Source organism: Phyllobates terribilis, unplaced genomic scaffold (assembly GCF_046119375.1).
Source record: "Phyllobates terribilis strain yellow unplaced genomic scaffold, ASM4611937v1 Scaffold_132__1_contigs__length_4960021, whole genome shotgun sequence".
Classification (NCBI taxonomy): Eukaryota; Metazoa; Chordata; class Amphibia; order Anura; family Dendrobatidae; genus Phyllobates; species Phyllobates terribilis.
This window is the reverse complement of record NW_027362892.1, coordinates 629,474-653,425: the sequence shown is the minus strand read 5'-3', so window position 1 is coordinate 653,425 and position 23,952 is coordinate 629,474. Positions and strand designations below refer to the sequence as shown.

The 23,952-nt window shown below is 49.7% G+C and overlaps 1 protein-coding gene and 1 long non-coding RNA gene across 3 annotated transcripts in view; one reads left to right on the top strand and one right to left on the bottom strand.

The window, feature by feature from the left end:
* The window catches only part of LOC141203924 (securin-like), a 71,587-nt gene that overhangs the window by 15,429 nt on the left and 32,206 nt on the right, over positions 1–23,952 (bottom strand). For both annotated transcript variants that reach the window (XM_073663894.1, XM_073663893.1), the window contains 3 exons: positions 15,642–15,741; positions 8,346–8,515; positions 7,784–7,859 (listed from right to left, as the gene is read on the bottom strand). In XM_073663894.1, coding sequence (XP_073519995.1) covers positions 7,784–7,859; positions 8,346–8,515; positions 15,642–15,741 — 346 coding nt within the window. The remainder of the gene's footprint in view (positions 1–7,783; positions 7,860–8,345; positions 8,516–15,641; positions 15,742–23,952) is intronic.
* LOC141203923 (uncharacterized) lies at positions 13,713–14,389 on the top strand. Its single transcript, XR_012274905.1, has 3 exons — positions 13,713–13,820; positions 13,903–14,150; positions 14,239–14,389. It is a non-coding gene; the product is annotated as an uncharacterized lncRNA (long non-coding RNA).

Genomic DNA, 23,952 nt, shown 5'->3' with positions numbered 1-23,952 from the left:
ATTTATGAACATGTGGTATTCTGATTTAAATGTTTTTGCAGGATCTGTATCTAATTTGTTATAGTATTTTTTATCTGCTAGGATATTGTGAGCTTCCTGCAGATATGTTTCCCTGTCCTGAATGACCACTCCACCTCCTTTATCAGCTTGTCTGATGACTATTTTTTTTATTATTTTTCAATTGCTTGAGAGCTAACTTCTCTGATTTTGAAATATTGTCTTTGGTACTGAATGATATTTTTTCAGTATTTTTGTATTTATTATTTTTAAAAAAAGTATTGGTACATTCTAAGAAGGGATTCCTTTCTCAAAAAGTGGCTACCGGAGAATCCTGGTATCACATTCCGGAGGGTGGTTACTATTGGGAACATTATTGCGCCTAGTGTCTTAGGGAAACCCCTCTCTCCTTTAAGACCAAAAAAGACTCCTATACAAAATCCCCTTGGAGTTTTTAGATGTGGATCAAAAAAATGTCATTGCTGCAATATCATTAGTCACAAACAAAAATGTATCACATCAAGAAGCACAGGAGAGACAATAAATATAAGCCAGCACCTTACTTGTGAGAGTGATCACATTATCTACGTGATCAATTGTGCCTGTGGTCTTCAATACGTGGGCCGCACTACACAGACACTGCGGTCGCGTATGAATGGCCACAGACACAACACCAAAAAAGTTTTTTTAAAACACAGTTTGTCCAGACACCTTTTAGTTAAACACCACAAACAATTTGACATAAAGGTAACTCCAGAAACTAAACAGAAAAGAGTCTTTTTGGATCTTTAGATTGAAAACCCTATATCCAGATGGTCTTAATGATATAGTGGAAAATGTGTGAGGGGGAAAAAGAAGAAAAAAAATGTATATTTAATAATGCACAGCCCTATTTACCAATACTGAAAATAATATTTGTTTTATTGTAAGATCTCATTCCTGTAAAAATAACTGTTATATTTTATGAATTTTTTTATATACTAGACTAACAATTATGTATTTTTATGATCAGTACTATGTAATTTATTTATTATTATTTTTTTATATATAAATATAACCATCACCAGGTATATTTTAATCACAACTATGTATTCTAAAATTACTATTATATATCACTTTCTCTTTCTATATATATAAGGAGGGGAAAGTGAAGGAAATGATAAGAGAAAGGAATTTTATTATATATATGTTCATTCTAATATAAAAAAATCTACCATTCTAGTACACAGAATGGTGCTAGAATGTAATGCTGAACAACTACCCACTCTCCTAACTTAATTGGGGTGTGGTGTCAATCCTAATCAATTCAACCAGGTCAAGGAAAGAAAAAAAAAAAAAACACGACATCTTAAGAGTAACTAGTCTATAAAGATTGTCTTCCCTTAAAGTCCTTACAAGTGCATATTATACCTGATGAAGGCCGTTGCTGGCAGAAACACGTTGTTTGTTCTTAATATAGTGTCCGAATAAATCTGATTTTGAGAAAAAGAATTCATCTGTAACGATCCTTATCCTCTGGAAGCGCCGAAAAAGGGAAATCTTCTCTCCACTACAATATCCAACATGCAAGCCTTATACCAGGGCTGACATAGTTCCCGCATTTGTGCTGCAGACCAGAGGATTGCAAAGAGCTGATCCACTATACAGATCATTTGAGTGAAATTACAAGACATCTAAAGGGTGAGTGCAAAAAACAAATATTGTTGTGGCAAATGCACATATTCATCTACACTTAGACTCTGCGCCCCTTGTCTCCCCTTTTTATTCTTTTTTTATATCACTGTGGAATATGGAGTAGGTGTAATAATAATAATGTTAGCAAATACCTCCAATTAGAAATGTAGAATAGTTTTTCTGATTCGCCATGTCTCTTCCCTCATGTGCAGTCATTGCAGGACCTTAGCTATCCATGCTTACAAACCACTTATAGCAATAGTTATCTAGTTGCTAGTGGTCGTAACCATAGATACCTAAGGTCCTGCAATGCCTGCACATGAGGAAAGAAACATAGCGAATCAGAAAAACTATTCTACATTTCTTATTGGAGGTATTTGCTAATATTATTATTATTACACCTACTATATATTGCGATAGGATCTTGGAGATGGGAATACCCTTTTAATTTCTGATTGCTATGGGTAACTAGGAGAGTTTTTTGTTGCTCAGCTTTGATAAGGGATGATAGATTTTACTAGGCTAAGTGGATATCATTGGTGCAACCAGTGCAGCTGCACAGGGGACTAATAGGTTAGGGGCTACCCTCTGGTGACTGTGGGGCGGTCATAAAACTACCCTCTGGTGACTGTGGGGCGGTCATAAAACTACCCTCTGGTGACTGTGGGGCGGTCATAAAACTACCCCCTCGGCTGACTGTGGGGCGGTCAAAAAACTACCCCCTCGGCTGACTGTGGGGCGGTCAGAAAACTACCCCCTCGGCTGACTGTGGGGCGGTCAGAAAACTACCCCCTCGGCTGACTGTGGGGCGGTCAGAAAACTACCCCCTCGGCTGACTGTGGGGCGGTCAGAAAACTACCCCCTCGGCTGACTGTGGGGCGGTCAGAAAACTACCCCCTCGGCTGACTGTGGGGCGGTCAGAAAACTACCCCCTCGGCTGACTGTGGGGCGGTCAGAAAACTACCCCCTCGGCTGACTGTGGGGCGGTCAATAAACTACCCCCTCGGCTGACTGTGGGGCGGTCAATAAACTACTCCCTCGGCTGACTGTGGGGCGGTCAAAAAGCTACAACCTCGGCTGACTGTGGGGCGGTCAAAAAGCTACCCCCTCGGCTGACTGTGGGGCGGTCAAAAAGCTACCCCCTCGGCTGACTGTGGGGCGGTCAAAAAGCTACCCCCTCGGCTGACTGTGGGGCGGTCAAAAAGCTACCCCCTCGGCTGACTGTGGGGCGGTCAAAAAGCTACCCCCTCGGCTGACTGTGGGGCGGTCAAAAAGCTACCCCCTCGGCTGACTGTGGGGCGGTCAAAAAGCTACCCCCTCGGCTGACTGTGGGGCGGTCAAAAAGCTACCCCCTCGGCTGACTGTGGGGCGGTCAAAAAGCTACCCCCTCGGCTGACTGTGGGGCGGTCAAAAAGCTACCCCCTCGGCTGACTGTGGGGCGGTCAAAAAGCTACCCCCTCGGCTGACTGTGGGGCGGTCAAAAAGCTACCCCCTCGGCTGACTGTGGGGCGGTCAAAAAGCTACCCCCTCGGCTGACTGTGGGGCGGTCAAAAAGCTACCCCCTCGGCTGACTGTGGGGCGGTCAAAAAGCTACCCCCTCGGCTGACTGTGGGGCGGTCAAAAAGCTACCCCCTCGGCTGACTGTGGGGCGGTCAAAAAGCTACCCCCTCGGCTGACTGTGGGGCGGTCAAAAAGCTACCCCCTCGGCTGACTGTGGGGCGGTCAAAAAGCTACCCCCTCGGCTGACTGTGGGGCGGTCAAAAAGCTACCCCCTCGGCTGACTGTGGGGCGGTCAAAAAGCTACCCCCTCGGCTGACTGTGGGGCGGTCAAAAAGCTACCCCCTCGGCTGACTGTGGGGCGGTCAAAAAGCTACCCCCTCGGCTGACTGTGGGGCGGTCAAAAAGCTACCCCCTCGGCTGACTGTGGGGCGGTCAAAAAGCTACCCCCTCGGCTGACTGTGGGGCGGTCAAAAAGCTACCCCCTCGGCTGACTGTGGGGCGGTCAAAAAGCTACCCCCTCGGCTGACTGTGGGGCGGTCAAAAAACTACCCCCTCTGCTGACTGTGGGGCGGTCAAAAAACTACCCCCTCTGCTGACTGTGGGGCGGTCAAAAAACTACCCCCTCGGCTGACTGTGGGGCGGTCAAAAAACTACCCCCTCTGCTGACTGTGGGGCGGTCAAAAAACTACCCTCTGCTGACTGTGGGGCGGTCAAAAAACTACCCTCTGCTGACTGTGGGGCGGTCAAAAAACTACCCTCTGCTGACTGTGGGCGGTTCTCAAACTACTCCTAGTGCTGGCGGGCGGGTTCTAGTACTGCTCCTGGCGGGGCGGTTCTAGTACTGCTCCTGGCGGGGCGGCTCTAGTACTGCTCCTGGCGGGGCGGCTCTAGTACTGCCCCTGGCAGGGCGGCTCTAGTACTGCTCCTGGCGGGGCGGCTCTAGTACTGCCCCTGGCGGGGCGGCTCTAGTACTGCCCCTGGCGGGGCGGCTCTAGTACTGCTCCTGGCGGGGCGGCTCTAGTACTGCTCCTGGCGGGGCGGCTCTAGTACTGCTCCTGGCGGGGCGGCTCTAGTACTGCTCCTGGCGGGGCGGCTCTAGTACTGCTCCTGGCGGGGCGGCTCTAGTACTGCTCCTGGCGGGGCGGTTCTAGTACTGCTCCTGGCGCTGGCGGTTCTAGTACTGCTCCTGGTGCTGGCGGTTCTAGTCCTGCTCCTGCTGCTGGTGGGCGGGTCTAGTCCTGCTCCTGGCGGGGCGGGTCTAGTACTGCTCCTGGTGGGGCGGGTCTAGTACTGCTCCTGGCGGGGCGGGTCTAGTACTGCTCCTGGCGGGGCGGGTCTAGTACTGCTCCTGGCGGGGCGGGTCTAGTACTGCTCCTGGCGGGGCGGGTCTAGTACTGCTCCTGGCGGGGCGGGTCTAGTACTGCACCTGGTGCTGGCGGTTCTAGTCCTGCTCCTGGTGCTGGCGGTTCTAGTCCTGCTCCTGGTGCTGGCGGTTCTAGTCCTGCTCCTGGTGCTGGCGGTTCTAGTCCTGCTCCTGGTGCTGGCGGTTCTAGTACTGCTCCTGGTGCTGGCGGTTCTAGTACTGCTCCTGGTGCTGGCGGTTCTAGTACTGCTCCTGGTGCTGGCGGGGCGGGTCTAGTACTGCTCCTGGCGGGGCGGGTCTACTACTGCTCCTGGCGGGGCAGGTCTTGTACTGCTCCTGGCGGGGCGGGTCTTGTACTGCTCCTGGCGGGGCGGGTCTAGTACTGCTCCTGGCGGGGCGGGTCTAGTACTGCTCCTGGTGGGGCGGGTCTAGTACTGCTCCTGGCGGGGCGGGTCTAGTACTGCTCCTGGTGATGGCGGGTCTAGTACTGCTCCTGGCGGGGCGGGTCTAGTACTGGTGCTGGCGGTTCTAGTACTGCTCCTGGCGGGGCGGTTCTAGTACTGCTCCTGGTGATGGCGGTTCTAGTACTGCTCCTGGTGCTGCCGGTTCTACTGTAGTACTGCTCCTGGTGCTGGCAGTTCTAGTACTGCTCCTGGTGTTGGCAGTTCTAGTACTGCTCCTGGTGCTGGTGGTTCTAGAACAACCCCTGGCGGATGGTTCTGGAACAACCCCTGGTGCTGATGGGCGGTTTTAGAAGTACTCCTAGTGTGCAGTTCTAGTACTGCTCCTGGTGGGCGGTTATATAACTACTCCTAGTTTTGGTGGGCGGTTCTAGAACTACCCTGGTGGGCGGTTCCAGAACAACCCCTGGTGATGGTGGGTGGTTCTAGAATTACTCCTGGTGCTGGAGGGCGGTTCTAGATCTACCCCTGGCGGGTGGTTCCTGAACAACCCCTGGTGATGGTGGGCGGTTCTAGAATTACCCCTGGTGGTTGGTTCTAGAACTACCCCTAGTTTTGGTGGGCGGTTCTAGAACTACCCCTGGTGGGCGGTTCCAGAACAACCCCTGGTGATGGTGGGCGGTTCTAGAATTACTCCTGGTGCTGGAGGGCGGTTCTAGATCTACCCCTGGCGGGCGGTTCCTGAACAACCCCTGGTGCCGGTGGGCGGTTCTAGAATTACTCCTAGCGTGCAAGTCCTCGTGGGCGGTTCTAGTACTGTTCCTGGTATGCTCCTGGTGGGCGGTTCAAGAACTACCCCTGGCGCCAGTGGGCGGTTCCAGTACGACCCCTGGCGCCAGTGGGCGGTTCCAGTACGACCCCTGGCGCCAGTGGGCGGTTCCAGTACGACCCCTGGCGCCAGTGGGCGGTTCCAGTACGACCCCTGGCGCCAGTGGGCGGTTCCAGTACGACCCCTGGCGCCAGTGGGCGGTTCCAGTACGACCCCTGGCGCCAGTGGGCGGTTCAAGTACGACCCCTGGCGCCAGTGGGCGGTTCCAGTACTACCCCTGGCGCCAGTGGGCGGTTCCAGTACTACCCTTGGCGCCAGTGGGCGGTCCCAGTACTACCCTTGGCGCCAGTGGGCGGTCCCAGTACTACCCTTGGCGCCAGTGGGCGGTCCCAGTACTACCCTTGGCGCCAGTGGGCGGTTCCAGTACGACCCCTGGCGCCAGTGGGCGGTTCCAGTACGACCCCTGGCGCCAGTGGGCGGTTCCAGTACGACCCCTGGTGCCAGTGGGCGGTTCCAGTACGACCCCTGGCGCCAGTGGGCGGTTCCAGTATGACCCCTGGCGCCAGTGGGCGGTTCCAGTACTACCCCTGGCGCCAGTGGGCGGTTCCAGTACTACCCCTGGCGCCAGTGGGCGGTTCCAGTACTACCCTTGGCGCCAGTGGGCGGTCCCAGTACTACCCTCGGCGCCAGTGGGCAGTCCCAGTACTACCCTTGGCGCCAGTGGGCGGTCCCAGTACTACCCCTGGCACCAGTGGGCGGTTCCAGTACTACCCCTGGTGCCAGTGGGCGGTTCCAGTACTACCCCTGGTGCCAGTGGGCGGTTCCAGTACTAACCCTGGCGAGCGGTTCTACACCTACCCCTGGTGTGCGTTCTAGAACTACTCTTGGTAGTATACATCTATTCTATATTTTTCTATTTTAACTATTGTATGTACATTGGTGTGAGTGCCTGTCTCTACGGTGTCACTTACTTAACCGTGTATTCATTATACGTTTTTTAAATTTCCTATTTTTGCAGAATTTGACTATTTAGTTCGGTTGTTCTTGATTGGTTCTTTGGCATTCCTAGTTTGTCTATGGGCTCAATGCAACAAAATGAGTCATCTAGCGTCAATGAACTTTAACCACCTTCACTGCACACGTCAGTGTTGTGCCCTCCTCTCCCCACCCCCAAATAGCTGCAAAGTCCCACCTGTATAGTGGAGCCCCAGACCACACTCTGGATCTCTGATGTCACGTGCAGGGGCCCCAGGAGCCTCCGAACACCACACTGACATCTGTCTGCTCTCCTCCACAACTGAGCAGCAGCAGAAGCCCAGCTAACAGACATTGCTGTCACTGCAAACACTCATTGGATTAACTGACACGATGTCAGCAAGTTTCTGAAGATCCGGATACTGCAGCCATGAGATCTGTGGCTGCATTAGGCAGATGGGACATTGCAGCTAATAGAGAGTAAGAGTGTAACAGAGATGGCCCTAAACTGCATTTAAAGGGAATCTGTCACCAGGTTTATTGCCACCTGATCTGAGAGCAGCACAACGTGGGGACAAAGATCCCCAATTCCAGTGACGTGTTGCTTTCTGGGCTGATTGCTGTAGTTTTGATAAGAGATCCTCCACAAGCAGGAGACTGCCACCAGATGACTAATAAAGCTTCTGCCATGTAGTCCAACCCTGTCCCCACAATGGATGGATAGTTCTGTACACTGTGCATAGGCAGAAAGCTACCAATCAGTGATGTGGGTGGGGTTATACAGAGCCCAGCATTCAGAGCATTTGTAGATCTGCAGCAGACACAGTTACTCTGAACTGCACCAAGTGATCCATCACTGTAATCAGGGTCTCTGCCCCTAAGTCATGCTGCTCTCAGATGGGGCAGCAAAATCCTGGTGACAAATTCACTAACCCCATCCAGCTTCAGGTGCAAGTATTAGAATTGATTCTCATGCTCAAAATTAAATGTAAAGGCAAGTGGCTAATGGCAGGCAATAGGTACAGCAAGGTATGGAAGAGTTACCTGCAGGATTGTAGGGAACAAACTTCTCAATGTCGGGGTACTGCTGCTCGTCTGTCTTATCAGAAGAGCCAGAAACCTAGAGGGGAACAGGAACCAGGTCACAAGCTTCATTTATCCAGTGTTTGCCATTAGGTTCTCCATATATGATCTGAAAAGGAGTCAGCCAAGCCCCTGTGGCATAGCTGTGGCCTGGCCATACACTGTTTGGCTAGCAGCCATCTCTCCCAACATACAGATGAGCTCTCATGTGTTCTGTGGGGAGGAGGGTAATCTGCTGCCTCTAAGCAATTTGTGCCTAGAGAACAAGGAGCGGGTATTTGAACTGAATATTTGTTAGGGCAGCCAGGAGACCCCCATACACATTACACAGCTAGATTAGCCAGATATTAGCCCACTTTAATCCAACAGATAATAATGGGACTTGTAATAGTAGAAAATGCCATGTGATCTTCTTGCAGATGTTCCTGTGGCATTTTAGGATTATGTAGATACAAGTCTGTACATCAGTACAGGGCAGAACACAAGAGCGGTGTATGATCAGAGCTGCGGTAATACATTATACCTGTATAACAGCGGGCGCAGGCTTTGGCACTTTCCGGTCTCCTTTCAGAGGCTGCCCGTTCTTCTGGGTCATTACTTGCTTGTTGACATTTCCCAGAGCTTTTCTTGATGTTTTCCCACTTGATGCAGAACTGCGCACTTTGCCCTGGTGGCTTTTGACAAGCGACTTTCCTATAGGGAAAAAGTCAAGTTACTTACCGGTAACAGGATCTTTCGGAGACCATGACAGCACCATGGGGGGGGGGGGTCAGCCCACCAAGGACAGCAAACCTACAGGCTTAACAAGGGGTGCCACTTCTCGCCTCAGTCTGGATTACAGAGTATTGAGAGGACTGCCAGGATAAACATAGCAAACAATCACAAAATGCCTCTATCATACACCACCCATTAAGTGTGAAATTCTAACAAACAGAGTGCTCCCACAAACATGAAGGGAGGAAATATAAGGGTGCTGTCATGGTCTCAGAAAAATCCCGTTACCGGTAAGTAACTTATGACCATCGGTCGACCATGACAGCACCACGAGAGAATTGTAGAGATTAAGAAGTCTAGGGAGGGTCCACAGCTTGGAGCACCCATCTCCCAAAGGTGAGGTCAGATGAAACACCCATATCCAGTCTATAGTGCCTATAGAATGTAGAGGGAGAAGACCAGGTAGCAGCCTTACATATGTCTATCGAGACACCCGTCTTCTCTGCCCAGGAGATAGACAGCCCGGGTGGAGTGAGCGTTCAACCCTTGTGATACTTCTTCGCCACTAAACGCATAAGCTAGAGAAATAGCCTCCCTCATCCATCTAGCTACGGGGACCTTGACTTTAAACCCTTTCCTAACCCCTTGGTAGGATATAAACAATGAGCTCTCTTTCCTAAAGTCTTTGGTAACCGAGAGGTACCTAACCACACAACTCCTTACATCTAATGTATGCAACTCTGCTTCCTTCTGGTTACTCGGATTAGGACAGAAGGAGGGTAGTACTACTTCCTGAAGTCAGTGGAAATGAGTAGCTACCTTAGGGAGATAGAGTAATGCTTAAACCTGATCCTGCCTATCATCCAAGATTTGAGTAAATGGTAAGGCCGTAGACAGAGCCTGAATGTGACCAATCCTCCTAGCAGAGGTTAAAGCTATTAGTAGTGCTGTTTTAAGGGAGAGGGATTTAAGGGTTGCTAATTCTACCACTGGGCGTGCCACCTGCTGGCCGTAGAGGTTATTGCAGCACTCCCTTTGGAGTCGGCACACATGTGGCCGGAACTTCCTGGTCCGGTCACGTGACCACCAGGGCGCACAGCAGCATCATGCCACGCCTCCGGCTACATAGAGAGACCGGAAGCGTGTGGCCCCGCCGTATCATGCGGCACTGAAGCTGCAACTTCCCACAGGGACACCACTGCCTGGCGCCAGAACGACACTGGGGCGGCCCACCCCAGACAGGGGCGCAGCTCCCCCTTACCATCTGGCACCAGCATGATGTTGGGGCTGCCAACCCCAGACAGGGGCACAGCCCCTGCTGCCATCCAGCGCCCATTTGATGCTGGGGCTGCCAACCCCAGACATAGGCGCCGCTCCACAGCCACTGACGCAGAGCGATGCTGGAGCTGCCGACCCCAGGCTGTGGGCGCTGCTCGACAGCTCGATTCTTCAGAATCCGTACATCTTCAACAGGTAAGCCTGCCACAGGTTCCCTTCATCAAGGATAGGAAACCAAACTGAGGCGAGAGGTGCCGCCCCTTTTAAGCCTGTAGGTTTCTTGTACTTGGTGGGCGGATTCCCTCTCTCGTGGTGCAGTCATGGTCGACCGATAAATAGATACTTTGAGGACTGTTCCCGAGCATCAATGGGCAAGAAACTGAAAGATTGCCAACACCAAAGCAGCAGTGGCAGAGTCTTCCAATACGCAAGGAACAGAATTATGCCCACCTGGATGTCAGGTGTACTAGTAATCCCAGCACCCATGCCCAATCTGAGCACATACTTGAAAATCATTTCTGCACTAAAAGTGAAAGAAAAAAAACCCACTGGAGTGGCACTTTAACCCCTTACCAACATGATTTGCAGTTACATCATATGCCAGCTGTGATATTTAGCCATCATCAACCTCTAATAGCCACATGTAGGGCAGAGCTCCACCTGTTAGAGACGGACAGCGGCATTAACAGCGAACTGAGAAGGGAGTCATGCCATGTGCCCATCTGTGCCCCTGTAACACGATCGTGGGATGCCATCACTGCCAGAAAGGAGTCTGCTGAAAAGACCCATGCCTGTCATGACAGATCTGTGAATGCTGGCTATATACTGCAGTATTGCTGTACGTAACAAGAAATCAGATGATTGCATGTTCAAGTCCCCTAAGGCTATGTGCCCACGATGCAGAAATACTCCGGATTTTTCCTGAGCGTTTCTGCATCTCCCCTGGCAGAAAAAACGCATGTGGATTGTACATGCGGATTGTACATGCGGATTGTACATGCGGATTGTACATGCATTTTCCTGCCAGGGACATGCGGAAATGAAGAGTTCTTAACATGCATTTCCGCATGCGGGTTGTCAAGCGCTTTCCAAGCGATTTTAGCATCACTTGGAAAGTGCTTGTCAACTTGGTCACACTATATAAATCTATGCAAACGGCATGGATTTATATAGTGTGACCCGAGAGAATGTCAAAAAATAAAAAATAAATCTATACTTACCTTCCGATGGACCCCAGAGTCTTGCTTCACTCGGTGCTGACTGCTGGCAGATCGCGGTACACTGCACTGAAGGACCTGCCGACGTCAGCGTCGCGTGACCCATCACATGACTATGACATCAGCGCAGGTCCTTCAGTCCATCGCGATTTGCCGGCATGAGAGGAGGGGCGCAGCGGGGGCCGCCAGAAGGTAAGTATCATATTTAGTTTTTATTTTATTCTTTTTTTCACAGTTTCTATAGTACCCGGGTCCGGAGGACGGTCTCCTCTCCTCTAGACCTGGGAACCATCCGCACATTGGAACGCATGGATTGCGCATCTACATATACAGTGATGCGTAATCCATGCGTTCTAATGCAAGTAAGTGGCGGCGAAAAAGCAGCACTTCCGCAAAATAATTGGTAGTGCTGCGTTTTTTTTCCGCAATGATAATCCGCAGCAGAAATTTCCGCAGCATGTGCACAGCACATGCGGGTTATCATTGGGGAACATGGCAGGCCTTCTACCATGTGTTTTTTAAGCGTTTCTGCAGTGTTTTTGCCGCTGCGGAAACGCTTAAAAAATGCATCGTGGGCACACAGCCTAAGGGGACAAAAAGGAAAAAGTATAATCTGAACATTCAAATCACCCCTGCCCCTCTATGACCCATTTTAAAATAAAACATATGGGCGTTACTTCTGTAAAAGTCCAATCAAAATATAAAAATAATTAACCTGATCAGTGAACGGCATAAAAACAAAAACCCTCATATTGCTGTATTGACAGAAAGATAAAGTTACTGCTCTTAGAAGAATAAGAAAAATGCAGAGATGGGAAATAACACGGTCAGGAAGGGGTTAAATTCTGCCACTTCTATAGAAAATTGAACCCATTTCGCTGACTGCCTTCAATGGCAGCCAAATAAGGCAGAGGGTTAGAGGAATACTGACCTTATATTGTAGACTTCTAGGATGCTTAAGAAGTGGACATTCCCTTTAAGCTACATTGTGCAGACAAAGCCATGGCAGTGTAGAAGGCCGACAAGATCTCAGTGGAAAGGCTGCAGGTTTGCGTCTGCATTAGGCAAGTTATAGAGGTAGAAGTGTTGGGACCTTGTTGCTGTGCAGGTAGAATCTGGAGCCTCGGCACCGTCCTGCGTAGCCCATACTACAGGGAGGAGCAGCGCCATGTGTAGTAATCTGAGCAGGATAGTCAGTGTTCAGCCAGCACTGATGGAGACTGACACCCCAACTCATTACCCAATACATGACAGTCTTAAAGAACCTCTCCCATCAGAGCTTATCCTCTTAATATATTGTAATTATATAGGACTGTGTACTAACAATTGCTCACTTTACCTTTCTACCCAGTAAATTCTTTTCTGTGTAGAAACAGGAAGCCTCTTCCCTGCAAAAATCATTCTCCTCTTCACCTCCTGACCCAGCTGCTCTCTCCTCCTCTGCAGGGACTTATGACTCATGCAGGAAAAGTTCACCTTGTGTTAACATAGAGATTAGAAGGATTCAGCTAGTCAGTTTTTAATCACATCTCTTTTCCATTAGGTAAATGACAATAAGCTGGGTAGAAAGGCAAAATGAGCAATTGTAAGTACACAGTGCTATATAATATGATGACTGCAATATATAGAGAATAAAAACTGATGGGAGAGATTCTTTAAAGATGGGTGGGCAAAAGTAAAAGCAAAGTTTATTATGAGGTGGACTCCACTTAACACTTCTGGTGAGGCGCACCATAGTGATGGGGTGCACTTAATTTATGGAAAGTTGTGACTCAGGTGGCTTCACCATGCTCCGTCCACTTGGCAGAGCTGGAGTGAAAGTGCTTAAATAAATAAATATATATATATTGAGTGCAAGGGATAATTTTATTTAATTGAACACGATGACAAAATCCCAAACCGACCCAAATTCATCTTCAAAAAGGCACGTAACCTAGGATCAATTATAGCCCCCACAGTAAGGATACACACCAGTTCTCAAAAACCTCAAACCCCATTCCATCAAAAACTAAAAGGCTTCTTTCCATGCAAAAAATGTAAGACATGCAAAACCCTAAACACACCAAAACAACACACCGTCAGCCACCAAAAAGAAATATACCCCATCACACTTTTTATAACATGCAACACCACAGGGGTCATATACGGGCTATATTGCCCATGTGGCAAATTATATATAGGCAGAACAAAAAGACCTATGAACATCAGGATCAACGAACATTTAAGGAACATCAAAAATAAATACATGGGCCACCCTCTCTCAAAACACTTTATAAAAAAACACAATGGGTCAATAAAAGGAATTAAAATAGTAGGTATACAAATCGTCCACAAGAACTGGAGACAAGGAGATTTTATTAAGAGCATGTCCAGGAAAGAAAGTGAGTGGATTTTTAAACTGAACACCTTAAGACCAAGAGGATTGAACAGCGAAATAGAGCTCTTTGCATTTAATGACTAACAAATTGACCTATGACGTCACCAGCCCTGCATATATAAGGACACCATTTGACTGGGTTAAGCCATCCCTGAGGAAGACAGCCGCAGTTGTTGAAACGCGTCGGACTGACCCTTAACACAGCTAAAGAGGCGCCCACAGGCCTCCGTACCTTGTGCACGCTGCACACCACGTGACCCCACGTCACGCTGCCTTCCTCTCGTGCGCTCTCCACATACTCTCTCTCTCCTCCTCCTACCCGGAAGTAGCGAGCACGCGGCAGTCACCGGCCAGGACTCCGCTCTCGCTCCGGACCTCGACCACCCCCAGACGGTGAAGCCCTCTACAGACCGTAAGTAACAACGGGCCCCTGCCCCACCAAGTCCATACTGTACGCAGCTGACCCTTTAACGGTTTTTCCCTGTTCCCCGCAGTACTTGCTATCAACCCCTTCAGTTGGGCTCTGCACCAGCCACCCTCCCTATTGCTGAATCTGGCACCCACTGTTTCCAGCCAGAGCCTCCTGGTGCACCCAACATAGGAAAACATAAGCCTCCTACTGTATCCTATCTCTGGTTACCTCTGACATAACTATAGCCTCCTACTACAGCACCCTGCTGTATCTACATTATGGAGACCTGAACCAGCATCTACTATTGACACCCTAATCCCTACGAAGCAGGTAAATCACGATCTCTGGGTAAAAACTGGAGGCTACAGCCACAATCCAGTGATACCTTAACAGATACACCCCCTCCCCCTCCCTACAGATCTCTATACAGCGAACAGAGGCATTACATGCTAGTACAAGCCTCTTGCTGCATCCTACTTCTGACCTCCTCGTGCTACCTCCACTCAACAAGGGACCAGGACTACTACCTCCAGCTCATTCTAAGACGTCCCTGGATGCCCCTTGTACCTACCAACAGGTAACCCCAAAACTCTTGTCTCCAAGGCTTGTACCACAGCTACATCAGTTAATTTATGATCTATCCCTATTCCTTCCCCCTGCAGATCTAACTCAGATCATCAACCCACAGCCGTGTGTGACATATCCTCTACCTCTCTCCAAGAAGGACCAGGACCGATACCTCCTAGTCATCCAAAATAATCAGGACACCCCCCGCTACCCTCTAGAAGGTAACTAATCCAAAACTACCCTCTTTGAACCCCGTACCTTAACCCTTGAGCCCTGCACCCTATTCTTAATACTTGTCTCCTCTCACTCCCTATAGTACTGCTCCGGTGAATCCAGTATTATCCACACAGCCTGCTGACTGTCACACCAGTAGCAGTGCTACTGTGGATCAACAGCTAACTACTACCACAGTCTATTGAGTACCATACCAAGAACAGGTAACTCACGACCCAACTCAGAGTCCAGCAGAGACATCTCTGTCGAGTTCCACCCCCACTTATCCATACATTTTTTTGTGTACCCCACTCTAGGTACCCCTCGTCCTCCCTCCCAGGCACCAACACGTGCCACCAGTGAACCTCCATACCCCATACGAGGCACCAGTATCAGGTAACCACAGACAAACAGATACCTACCCCTTCCCCCATCGCTCATTAGTATACCATATTTATACATTCCTATTCTATCCCACCAGGTCTACAAGCCTTTGCCTCCTTATACATCTACTGCAACCGAACATCCTCAGACTACGAGGGAAAAAGGCCTATTCTTATCAATCAGTGATTACCTTGTATCAGTGGACACCGATCTATTTATCGATTTTATAACTTTTAATACTTTTAATAACTATTCTTATATCCGACCCAGTGACCTCACTGAGTCTGAATCATTTTAACTAGCTATTTTTAAGCACATGTTCGATTAAATAAAATTATCCCTTGCACTCAAAATCTCTCGTGCCGTCCTTCTGTTCACTACCACTAGCGCAAATTTACTTCTTCTCGGCTATATCAACACTTATTTGGACAACCCTGGTTCCCTGTCCACAAATTTGCTGCCACTAGTAGTGACGAGCCCACAGCGCCTCCTGTACCCATATACTAACCAATTATATATATATATATATATATATTATATAAAAAAATTAACATCTAGTTGCATAAAAGTTTTGACCTGTCAGAGTTCTGCTAGAAATCTATTAAACCCCTTGATGAATTGGGGCCAGATCGGCCGTTACCTTTAGAAACCACTTACCGGCACCTGATAGTTGTGCACGATCTCTGGACAACAGCGCAGCATTAACATCACCGTTCTCCTGGTCACTGTAGATCACGGTCGCCATTATAGTCAGATTCTGCAGGCAAAATATAAGAATGAGCCACGTTTCATTTTAGAACACACCAACAAGTAGTGTCCTCCTCACCAACCCCTGGACAATCTCCTGACACCACAACTCAGGAATATTAGAGGAGCCCTTCATAATGCTGGTCCTTGTCAGGAGGAGTATAGCGTGAGCTCAGGAGAGGAAGCCATTCCTGGTAAGCAGGTACCCAGTGTTATAGCGATGATCCTCCTACAGATGCCAGGACCAGAGAATAGAGGACTGTGCCTCCAACCACAGCAACAACCCATTACAGGAACCGGACAGATCCATAGAGCCATGAGCAGCACTGATCAGTAGCCATGTCTACACTGCAGCAATTACCCATTACAGGGACCTGACAGATCCATAGTGCTATGAGCAGCACTGATCAGCAGCCATGTCTACACTGCAGCAATTACCCATTACAGGGACCTGACAGATCCATAGTGCTATGAGCAGCACTGATCAGCCGCCATGTCTACACTGCAGCAATTACCCATTACAGGGTCCTGACAGATCCATAGGGCTATGAGCTGCATTGATCAGGAGCCATGTGTACACTGCAGCAATTGCCCATTACAGGGACCTGACAGATCCATAGTGCTATGAGCAGCACTGATCAGCTGCCATGTCTACACTGCAGCAATTACCCATTACAGGGACCTGACAGATCCATAGTGCTATGAACTGCACTGATCAGGAGCCATGTCTACACTGCAGCAATTACCCATTACAGGGACCTGACAGATCCATAGTGTTATGAGCAGCACTGATCAGCAGCCATGTCTACACTGCAGCAATTACCCATTACAGGGTCCTGACAGATCCATAGTGCTATGAGCAGCACTGATCAGCAGCCATGTCTACACTGCAGCAATTACTCATTACAGGGACCTGACAGATCCATAGTGCTATGAGCAGCACTGATCAGTAGCCATGTCTATACTGCAGCAATTACCCATTACAGGGTCCTGACAGATCCATTCTGCTATGAGCAGCACTGAGCAGCAGCCATGTCTACACTGCAGCAATTACCCATTACAGGGACCTGACAGATCCATAGTGTTATGAGCAGCACTGATCAGCCGCCATGTCTACACTGCAGCAATTACCCATTACAGGGTCTTGATCGATCCATAGTGCTATGAGCAGCACTGATCAGCAGCCATATCTACACTGCAGCAATTACCCATTACAGGGTCCTGACAGATCCATAGTGCTATGAGCAGCACTGATCAGCAGCCATGTCTACACTGCAACAATTACCCATTACAGGGACCTGACAGATCCATAGTGCTATGAGCAGCACTGATCAGCAGCTATGCCTACACTGCAGCAATTACCCATTACAGGGACCTGACAGATCCATAGTGCTATGAGCAGCACTGATCAGTAGCCATGTCTACACTGCAGCAATTACCCATTACAGGGTCCTGACAGATCCATTCTGCTATGAGCAGCACTGAGCAGCAGCCATGTCTACACTGCAGCAATTACCCATTACAGGGACCTGACAGATCCATAGTGTTATGAGCAGCACTGATCAGCCGCCATGTCTACACTGCAGCAGTTACCCATTACAGGGTCTTGATCGATCCATAGTGCAATGAGCAGCACTGATCAGCAGCCATGTCTACACTGCAGCAATTACCCATTACAGGGTCCTGACAGATCCATATTGCTATGAGCAGCACTGATCAGCAGCCGTGTCTACACTGCAGCAATTACGCATTACAGGGTCCTGACAGATCCATAGTGCTATGAGCAGCACTGATCAGCAGCCATGTCTACACTGCAGCAATTACCCATTACAGGGTCCTGACCGATCCATAGTGCTATGAGCAGCACTGATCAGCAGCCATGTCTACACTGCAGCAATTACCCATTACAGGGTCCTGACCGATCCATAGTGCTATGAGCAGCACTGATCAGCAGCCATGTCTACACTGCAGCAATTACCCATTACAGGGTCCTCACAGATCCATAGTGCTATGAGCAGCACTGATCAGCAGCCATGTCTACACTGCAGCAATTACCCATTACAGGGTCCTGACAGATCCATAGTGCTATGAGCAGCACTGATCAGCAGCCATGTCTACACTGCAGCAATTACCCATTACAGGGTCCTGACAGATCCATAGTGCTATGAGCAGCACTGATCAGCAGCCATGTCTACACTGCAGCAATTACGCATTACAGGGTCCTGACAGATCCATACTGCTATGAGCAGCACTGATCAGCAGCCATGTCTACACTGCAGCAATTACCCATTACAGGGGCCTGACAGATCCATAGTGCTATGAGCAGCACTGATCAGCAGCCATGTCTACACTGCAGCAATTACCCATTACAGGGTCCTGACAGATCCATATTGCTATGAGCAGCACTGATCAGCAGCCATTTCTACACTGCAGCAATTACGCATTACAGGTTCCTGACAGATCCATAGTGCTATGAGCAGCACTGATCAGCAGCCATGTCTACACTGCAGCAATTACCCATTACAGGGTCCTGACCGATCCATAGTGCTATGAGCAGCACTGATCAGCAGCCATGTCTACACTGCAGCAATTACCCATTACAGGGTCCTGACAGATCCATAGTGCTATGAGCAGCACTGATCAGCAGCCATGTCTACACTGCAGCAATTACCCATTACCGGGACCTGACAGATCCATAGTGCTATGAGCAGCACTGATCAGCAGCCATGTCTACACTGCAGCAATTACCCATTACAGGGTCCTGACAGATCCATAGTGCTATGAGCAGCACTGATCAGCAGCCATGTCTACACTGCAGCAATTACCCATTACAGAGTCCTGACAGATCCATAGTGCTATGGGCAGCACTGATCAGCAGCCATGTCTACACTGCAGCAATTACCCATTACAGGGACCTGGCAGATCCATAGTGTTATGAGCAGCACTGATCAGCCGCCATGTCTGCACTGCAGCAATTACCCATTACAGGGTCCTGACCGATCCATAGTGCTATGAGCAGCACTGATCAGCAGCCATGTCTACACTGCAGCAATTACCCATTACAGGGTCCTCACAGATCCATAGTGCTATGAGCAGCACTGATCAGCAGCCATGTCTACACTGCAGCAATTACCCATTACAGGGTCCTGACAGATCCATAGTGCTATGAACAGCACTGATCAGCAGCCATGTCTACACTGCAGCAATTACCCATTACAGGGTCCTGACAGATCCATAGTGCTATGAGCAGCACTGATCAGCAGCCATGTCTACACTGCAGCAATTACGCATTACAGGGTCCTGACAGATCCATAGTGCTATGAGCAGCACTGATCAGCAGCCATGTCTACACTGCAGCAATTACCCATTACAGGGTCCTGACAGATCCATAGTGCTATGGGCAGCACTGATCAGCAGCCATGTCTACACTGCAGCAATTACCCATTACAGGGACCTGACAGATCCATAGTGTTATGAGCAGCACTGATCAGCAGCCATGTCTACACTGCAGCAATTACCCATTACAGGGTCCTGACCGATCCATAGTGCTATAAGCAGCACTGATCAGCAGCCATGTCTACACTGCAGCAATTACCCATTACAGGGTCCTGACAGATCCATAGTGCTATGAGCAGCACTGATCAGCAGCCATGTCTACACTGCAGCAATTACCCATTACAGGGTCCTGACAGATCCATAGTGCTATGGGCAGCACTGATCAGCAGCCATGTCTACACTGCAGCAATTACCCATTACAGGGACCTGACAGATCCATAGTGTTATGAGCAGCACTGATCAGCCGCCATGTCTGCACTGCAGCAATTACCCATTACAGTGTCCTGACCGATCCATAGTGCTATGAGCAGCACTGATCAGCAGCCATGTCTACACTGCAGCAATTACCCATTACAGGGTCCTCACAGATCCATAGTGCTATGAGCAGCACTGATCAGCAGCCATGTCTACACTGCAGCAATTACCCATTACAGGGTCCTGACAGATCCATAGTGCTATGGGCAGCACTGATCAGCAGCCATGTCTACACTGCAGCAATTACCCATTACAGGGACCTGACAGATCCATAGTGCTATGAGCAGCACTGATCAGCAGCCATGTCTACACTGCAGCAATTACCATTAAAGGGTCCTGACAGATCCATAGTGCTATGAGCAGCACTGATCAGCCGCCATGTCTACACTGCAGCAATTACCCATTACAGGGTCCTGACAGATCCATTCTGCTATGAGCAGCACTGATCAGCAGCCATGTCTACACTGCAGCAATTACCCATTACAGGGTCCTGACAGATCCATTCTGCTATGAGCAGCACTGATCAGTAGCCATGTCTACACTGCAGCAATTACCCATTACAGGGTCCTGACAGATCCATAGTGCTATGAGCAGCACTGATCAGCAGCCATGTCTACACTGCAGCAATTACCCATTACAGGGTCCTGACAGATCCATATTGCTATGAGCAGCACTGATCAGCAGCCGTGTCTACACTGCAGCAATTACGCATTACAGGGTCCTGACAGATCCATAGTGCTATGAGCAGCACTGATCAGCAGCCATGTCTACACTGCAGCAATTACCCATTACAGGGTCCTGACCGATCCATAGTGCTATGAGCAGCACTGATCAGCAGCCATGTCTACACTGCAGCAATTACCCATTACAGGGTCCTGACAGATCCATAGTGCTATGAGCAGCACTGATCAGCAGCCATGTCTACACTGCAGCAATTACCCATTACAGGGACCTGACAGATCCATAGTGCTATGAGCAGCACTGATCAGCAGCCATGTCTACACTGCAGCAATTACCCATTACAGGGTCCTGACAGATCCATAGTGCTATGAGCAGCACTGATCAGCAGCCATGTCTACACTGCAGCGATTACCCATTACAGGGTCCTGACAGAGCCATAGTGCTATGGGCAGCACTGATCAGCAGCCATGTCTACACTGCAGCAATTACCCATTACAGGGACCTGACAGATCCATAGTGTTATGAGCAGCACTGATCAGCCGCCATGTCTGCACTGCAGCAATTACCCATTACAGGGTCCTGACCGATCCATAGTGCTATGAGCAGCACTGATCAGCAGCCATGTCTACACTGCAGCAATTACCCATTACAGGGTCCTCACAGATCCATAGTGCTATGAGCAGCACTGATCAGCAGCCATGTCTACACTGCAGCAATTACCCATTACAGGGTCCTGACAGATCCATAGTGCTATGGGCAGCACTGATCAGCAGCCATGTCTACACTGCAGCAATTACCCATTACAGGGACCTGACAGATCCATAGTGCTATGAGCAGCACTGATCAGCAGCCATGTCTACACTGCAGCAATTACCATTACAGGGTCCTGACAGATCCATAGTGCTATGAGCAGCACTGATCAGCCGCCATGTCTACACTGCAGCAATTACCCATTACAGGGTCCTGACAGATCCATTCTGCTATGAGCAGCACTGATCAGCAGCCATGTCTACACTGCAGCAATTACCCATTACAGGGTCCTGACAGATCCATTCTGCTATGAGCAGCACTGATCAGTAGCCATGTCTACACTGCAGCAATTACCCATTACAGGGTCCTGACAGATCCATAGTGCTATGAGCAGCACTGATCAGCAGCCATGTCTACACTGCAGCAATTACCCATTACAGGGACCTGACAGATCCATAGTGCTATGAGCAGCACTGATCAGCCGCCATTTCTACACTGCAGCAATTACCCATTACAGGGTCCTGACTAGTGTTGAGCATTCCGATACTGAAATATCGGGTATCGGCCGATATTCACTGTATCGGAATTCCGATACTTAATTCCGATACTTTTATAATATCGAATACCGGAATCGGAAGTTCCCATAATGCCTGCGCTCTGCAGTGTCTCTGAAGGATGACAAGCTGGATGGCAGCGCTCAGCTGCGATCCAGCTTGTCATCAGAATGCCATCCCAGCGTGGGAGAATTCTCCTGATTGTTTAAAAGCCGGCGCGCGGTAAAAAGCCGCCGGCTTTTAAACAATCACGCAGCCCCATACTGCTTCCCCGCAGCCTCCCACCCCGATCCTCCGCTCCCCTCGCCACCTCCCATCCCGATCGTAAATTAGGACCGGGCGGGGAGCACAGCACCAAGGAGCGAAGGACCCGGGCGGGGAAGCCGGCAGTGAAAAGACTTAACCGCCGGCTTTCCCGTTCTGTGCTGCGCTTTCCCGCCGGTTATTTCAAATGAACAGCTGAGGTATCAGGTGATGCCGATCAGCTGTTCATTTGAAGTAGCCGCGGTGCCCTCAGAGGGTTCATGTGAGTTCATGCTTGACTGCATGAACTCACATCAACTTTCCCACGGCCGCACAGGTCAGCCTCACCTCCCGGACCCGTCATGATTAGTGTGTGTGCGGGGTGTGTGTGTGCGGGTGTGTGTGTGTGCGGGGTGTGTGTGCGGGGTGTCTGTGCGATGTGTGCGGGGTGTGTGTGCGGGGTGTCTGTGCGATGTGTGCGGGTGTGTGTGCGGGTGTGTGTGTGTGCGGGTGTGTGTGTGTGCGGGTGTGTGTGCGGGGTGTGTGTGCGGGGTGTCTGTGCGGGGTGTGTGTGCGGGGTGTGTGTGCGGGGTGTGTGTGCGGGGTGTCTGTGCGATGTGTGCGGGGTGTGTGTGCGGGGTGTGTGTGCGGGGTGTCTGTGCGATGTGTGCGGGGTGTGTGTGCGGGGTGTCTGTGCGATGTGTGCGGATGTGTGTGCGGGCAGACATAGGCCGATGTGACACTACTACTCCCATCGGCCTATGTCTGTCCCCCGTCCACTCCTGCCAGCAGGATCAGCTCGATGGGAGCAGTAGTTCCCATCAGCCTGATCCTGCTATTTAAATTGCCCTACTGTGTCCCCAATAAATGTTAGATACATGTCATTGGTGGCCAGTGGTTACCTAAAAGAAATTAGTTCATACATTACCTGTCCCCGCCGATCGCCACCTAAAATAAAGTAAAAAATAAAAAACTACACCTATACTCACCAAGACACCTAATTCCCCGAAGTCATCGATCTCCTGTAATAAAATATAAAATAATAAACCACAACCTTATCCTTACCCCTCCGTAGCAGTCCACGAGTGTCCCACGAAGATCTCCAGTTCAGAGCAGCCACATAGAATGTGACCGCTCTGAACCGCTGCCGCCGCTAGAATGACGGGGCCGTAAGGGTTCACCGGAGTTCAGGCAGCGCTGCTCCGGTTAGCTCCTTTACGGCACTGCTGTATCGTGAGAAATTCCCACGGTACAGCACTGCCGTAAAGGAGGTCTCCGGAGCTGCGCTGCCTGAATGCACTCCGGTGACCTCAGTCAGTGGCTCCCGCTGCCGGGAGCGGACGTGTTCCCGGCAGCGTGAGCTTACAGCAGCCATGCACAGCTGTCACCATCTCCAGATGTGACAGCTGTGCATGGGAGATCAGCGCAGGAACGTGGACAGGTAACTATTTTTTTTTTAGTAAACTAAGAATTAAATAAAATGGTGTTTTATTTCAAATAAATTATTTTTTTCTGGGTGTAGTGTGTTTTTTCTTTTTAACACTTTGTAGGTTAGTAATGGGGGTGTCATATAGACGGCCATCATTACTAACCTGGGCTTCATGGCAGCTGGCGCTGACATGAACCCCACCACTATTACCCCCTGCCACCGCACCAGGGCAGCGTGGAAGAGCGAGGCTAAGTGCCAGAATTGGCGCATCCTATGGATGCGCCATTTCTGGGGCGGCTGACGGCTGGTGTTTCTAGCCTGGGAGGGGGCCAATATTCATGGCACCCTTCCTGAGCTATTAATATCAGCCCCCAGCTGTCTGCCTAGCCTTTGCTAGCTATTAAAATAGAGGGGACCCCACGTCATTTTTTTTTGGGGGGTCCCCCATTTTAATAGCTAGTAAAGGCTAGGTATTCAGCTGGGGGCTGATATTAGTAGCCTGGGAAGCTCCGTGGGTTTTACCCCCTTCCCAGGCTTCAAACATCTGCCCCAGCCGTCTGCTTAACCTCCGCTAGAGACTAAAATTATGGGGGATCCCACGCCATTTTTTTTTTAAATAAATCCTTTATTTTAACACTAAATGACATTTGAGGACTTAATAAAGATGCAGTCCCTAAATTATTATTTATTTTTTAATAAATTTTTCCCAAAACTTTTGACGTGGGCTTCGCCATATTTTTGTATGCCAGCCAGG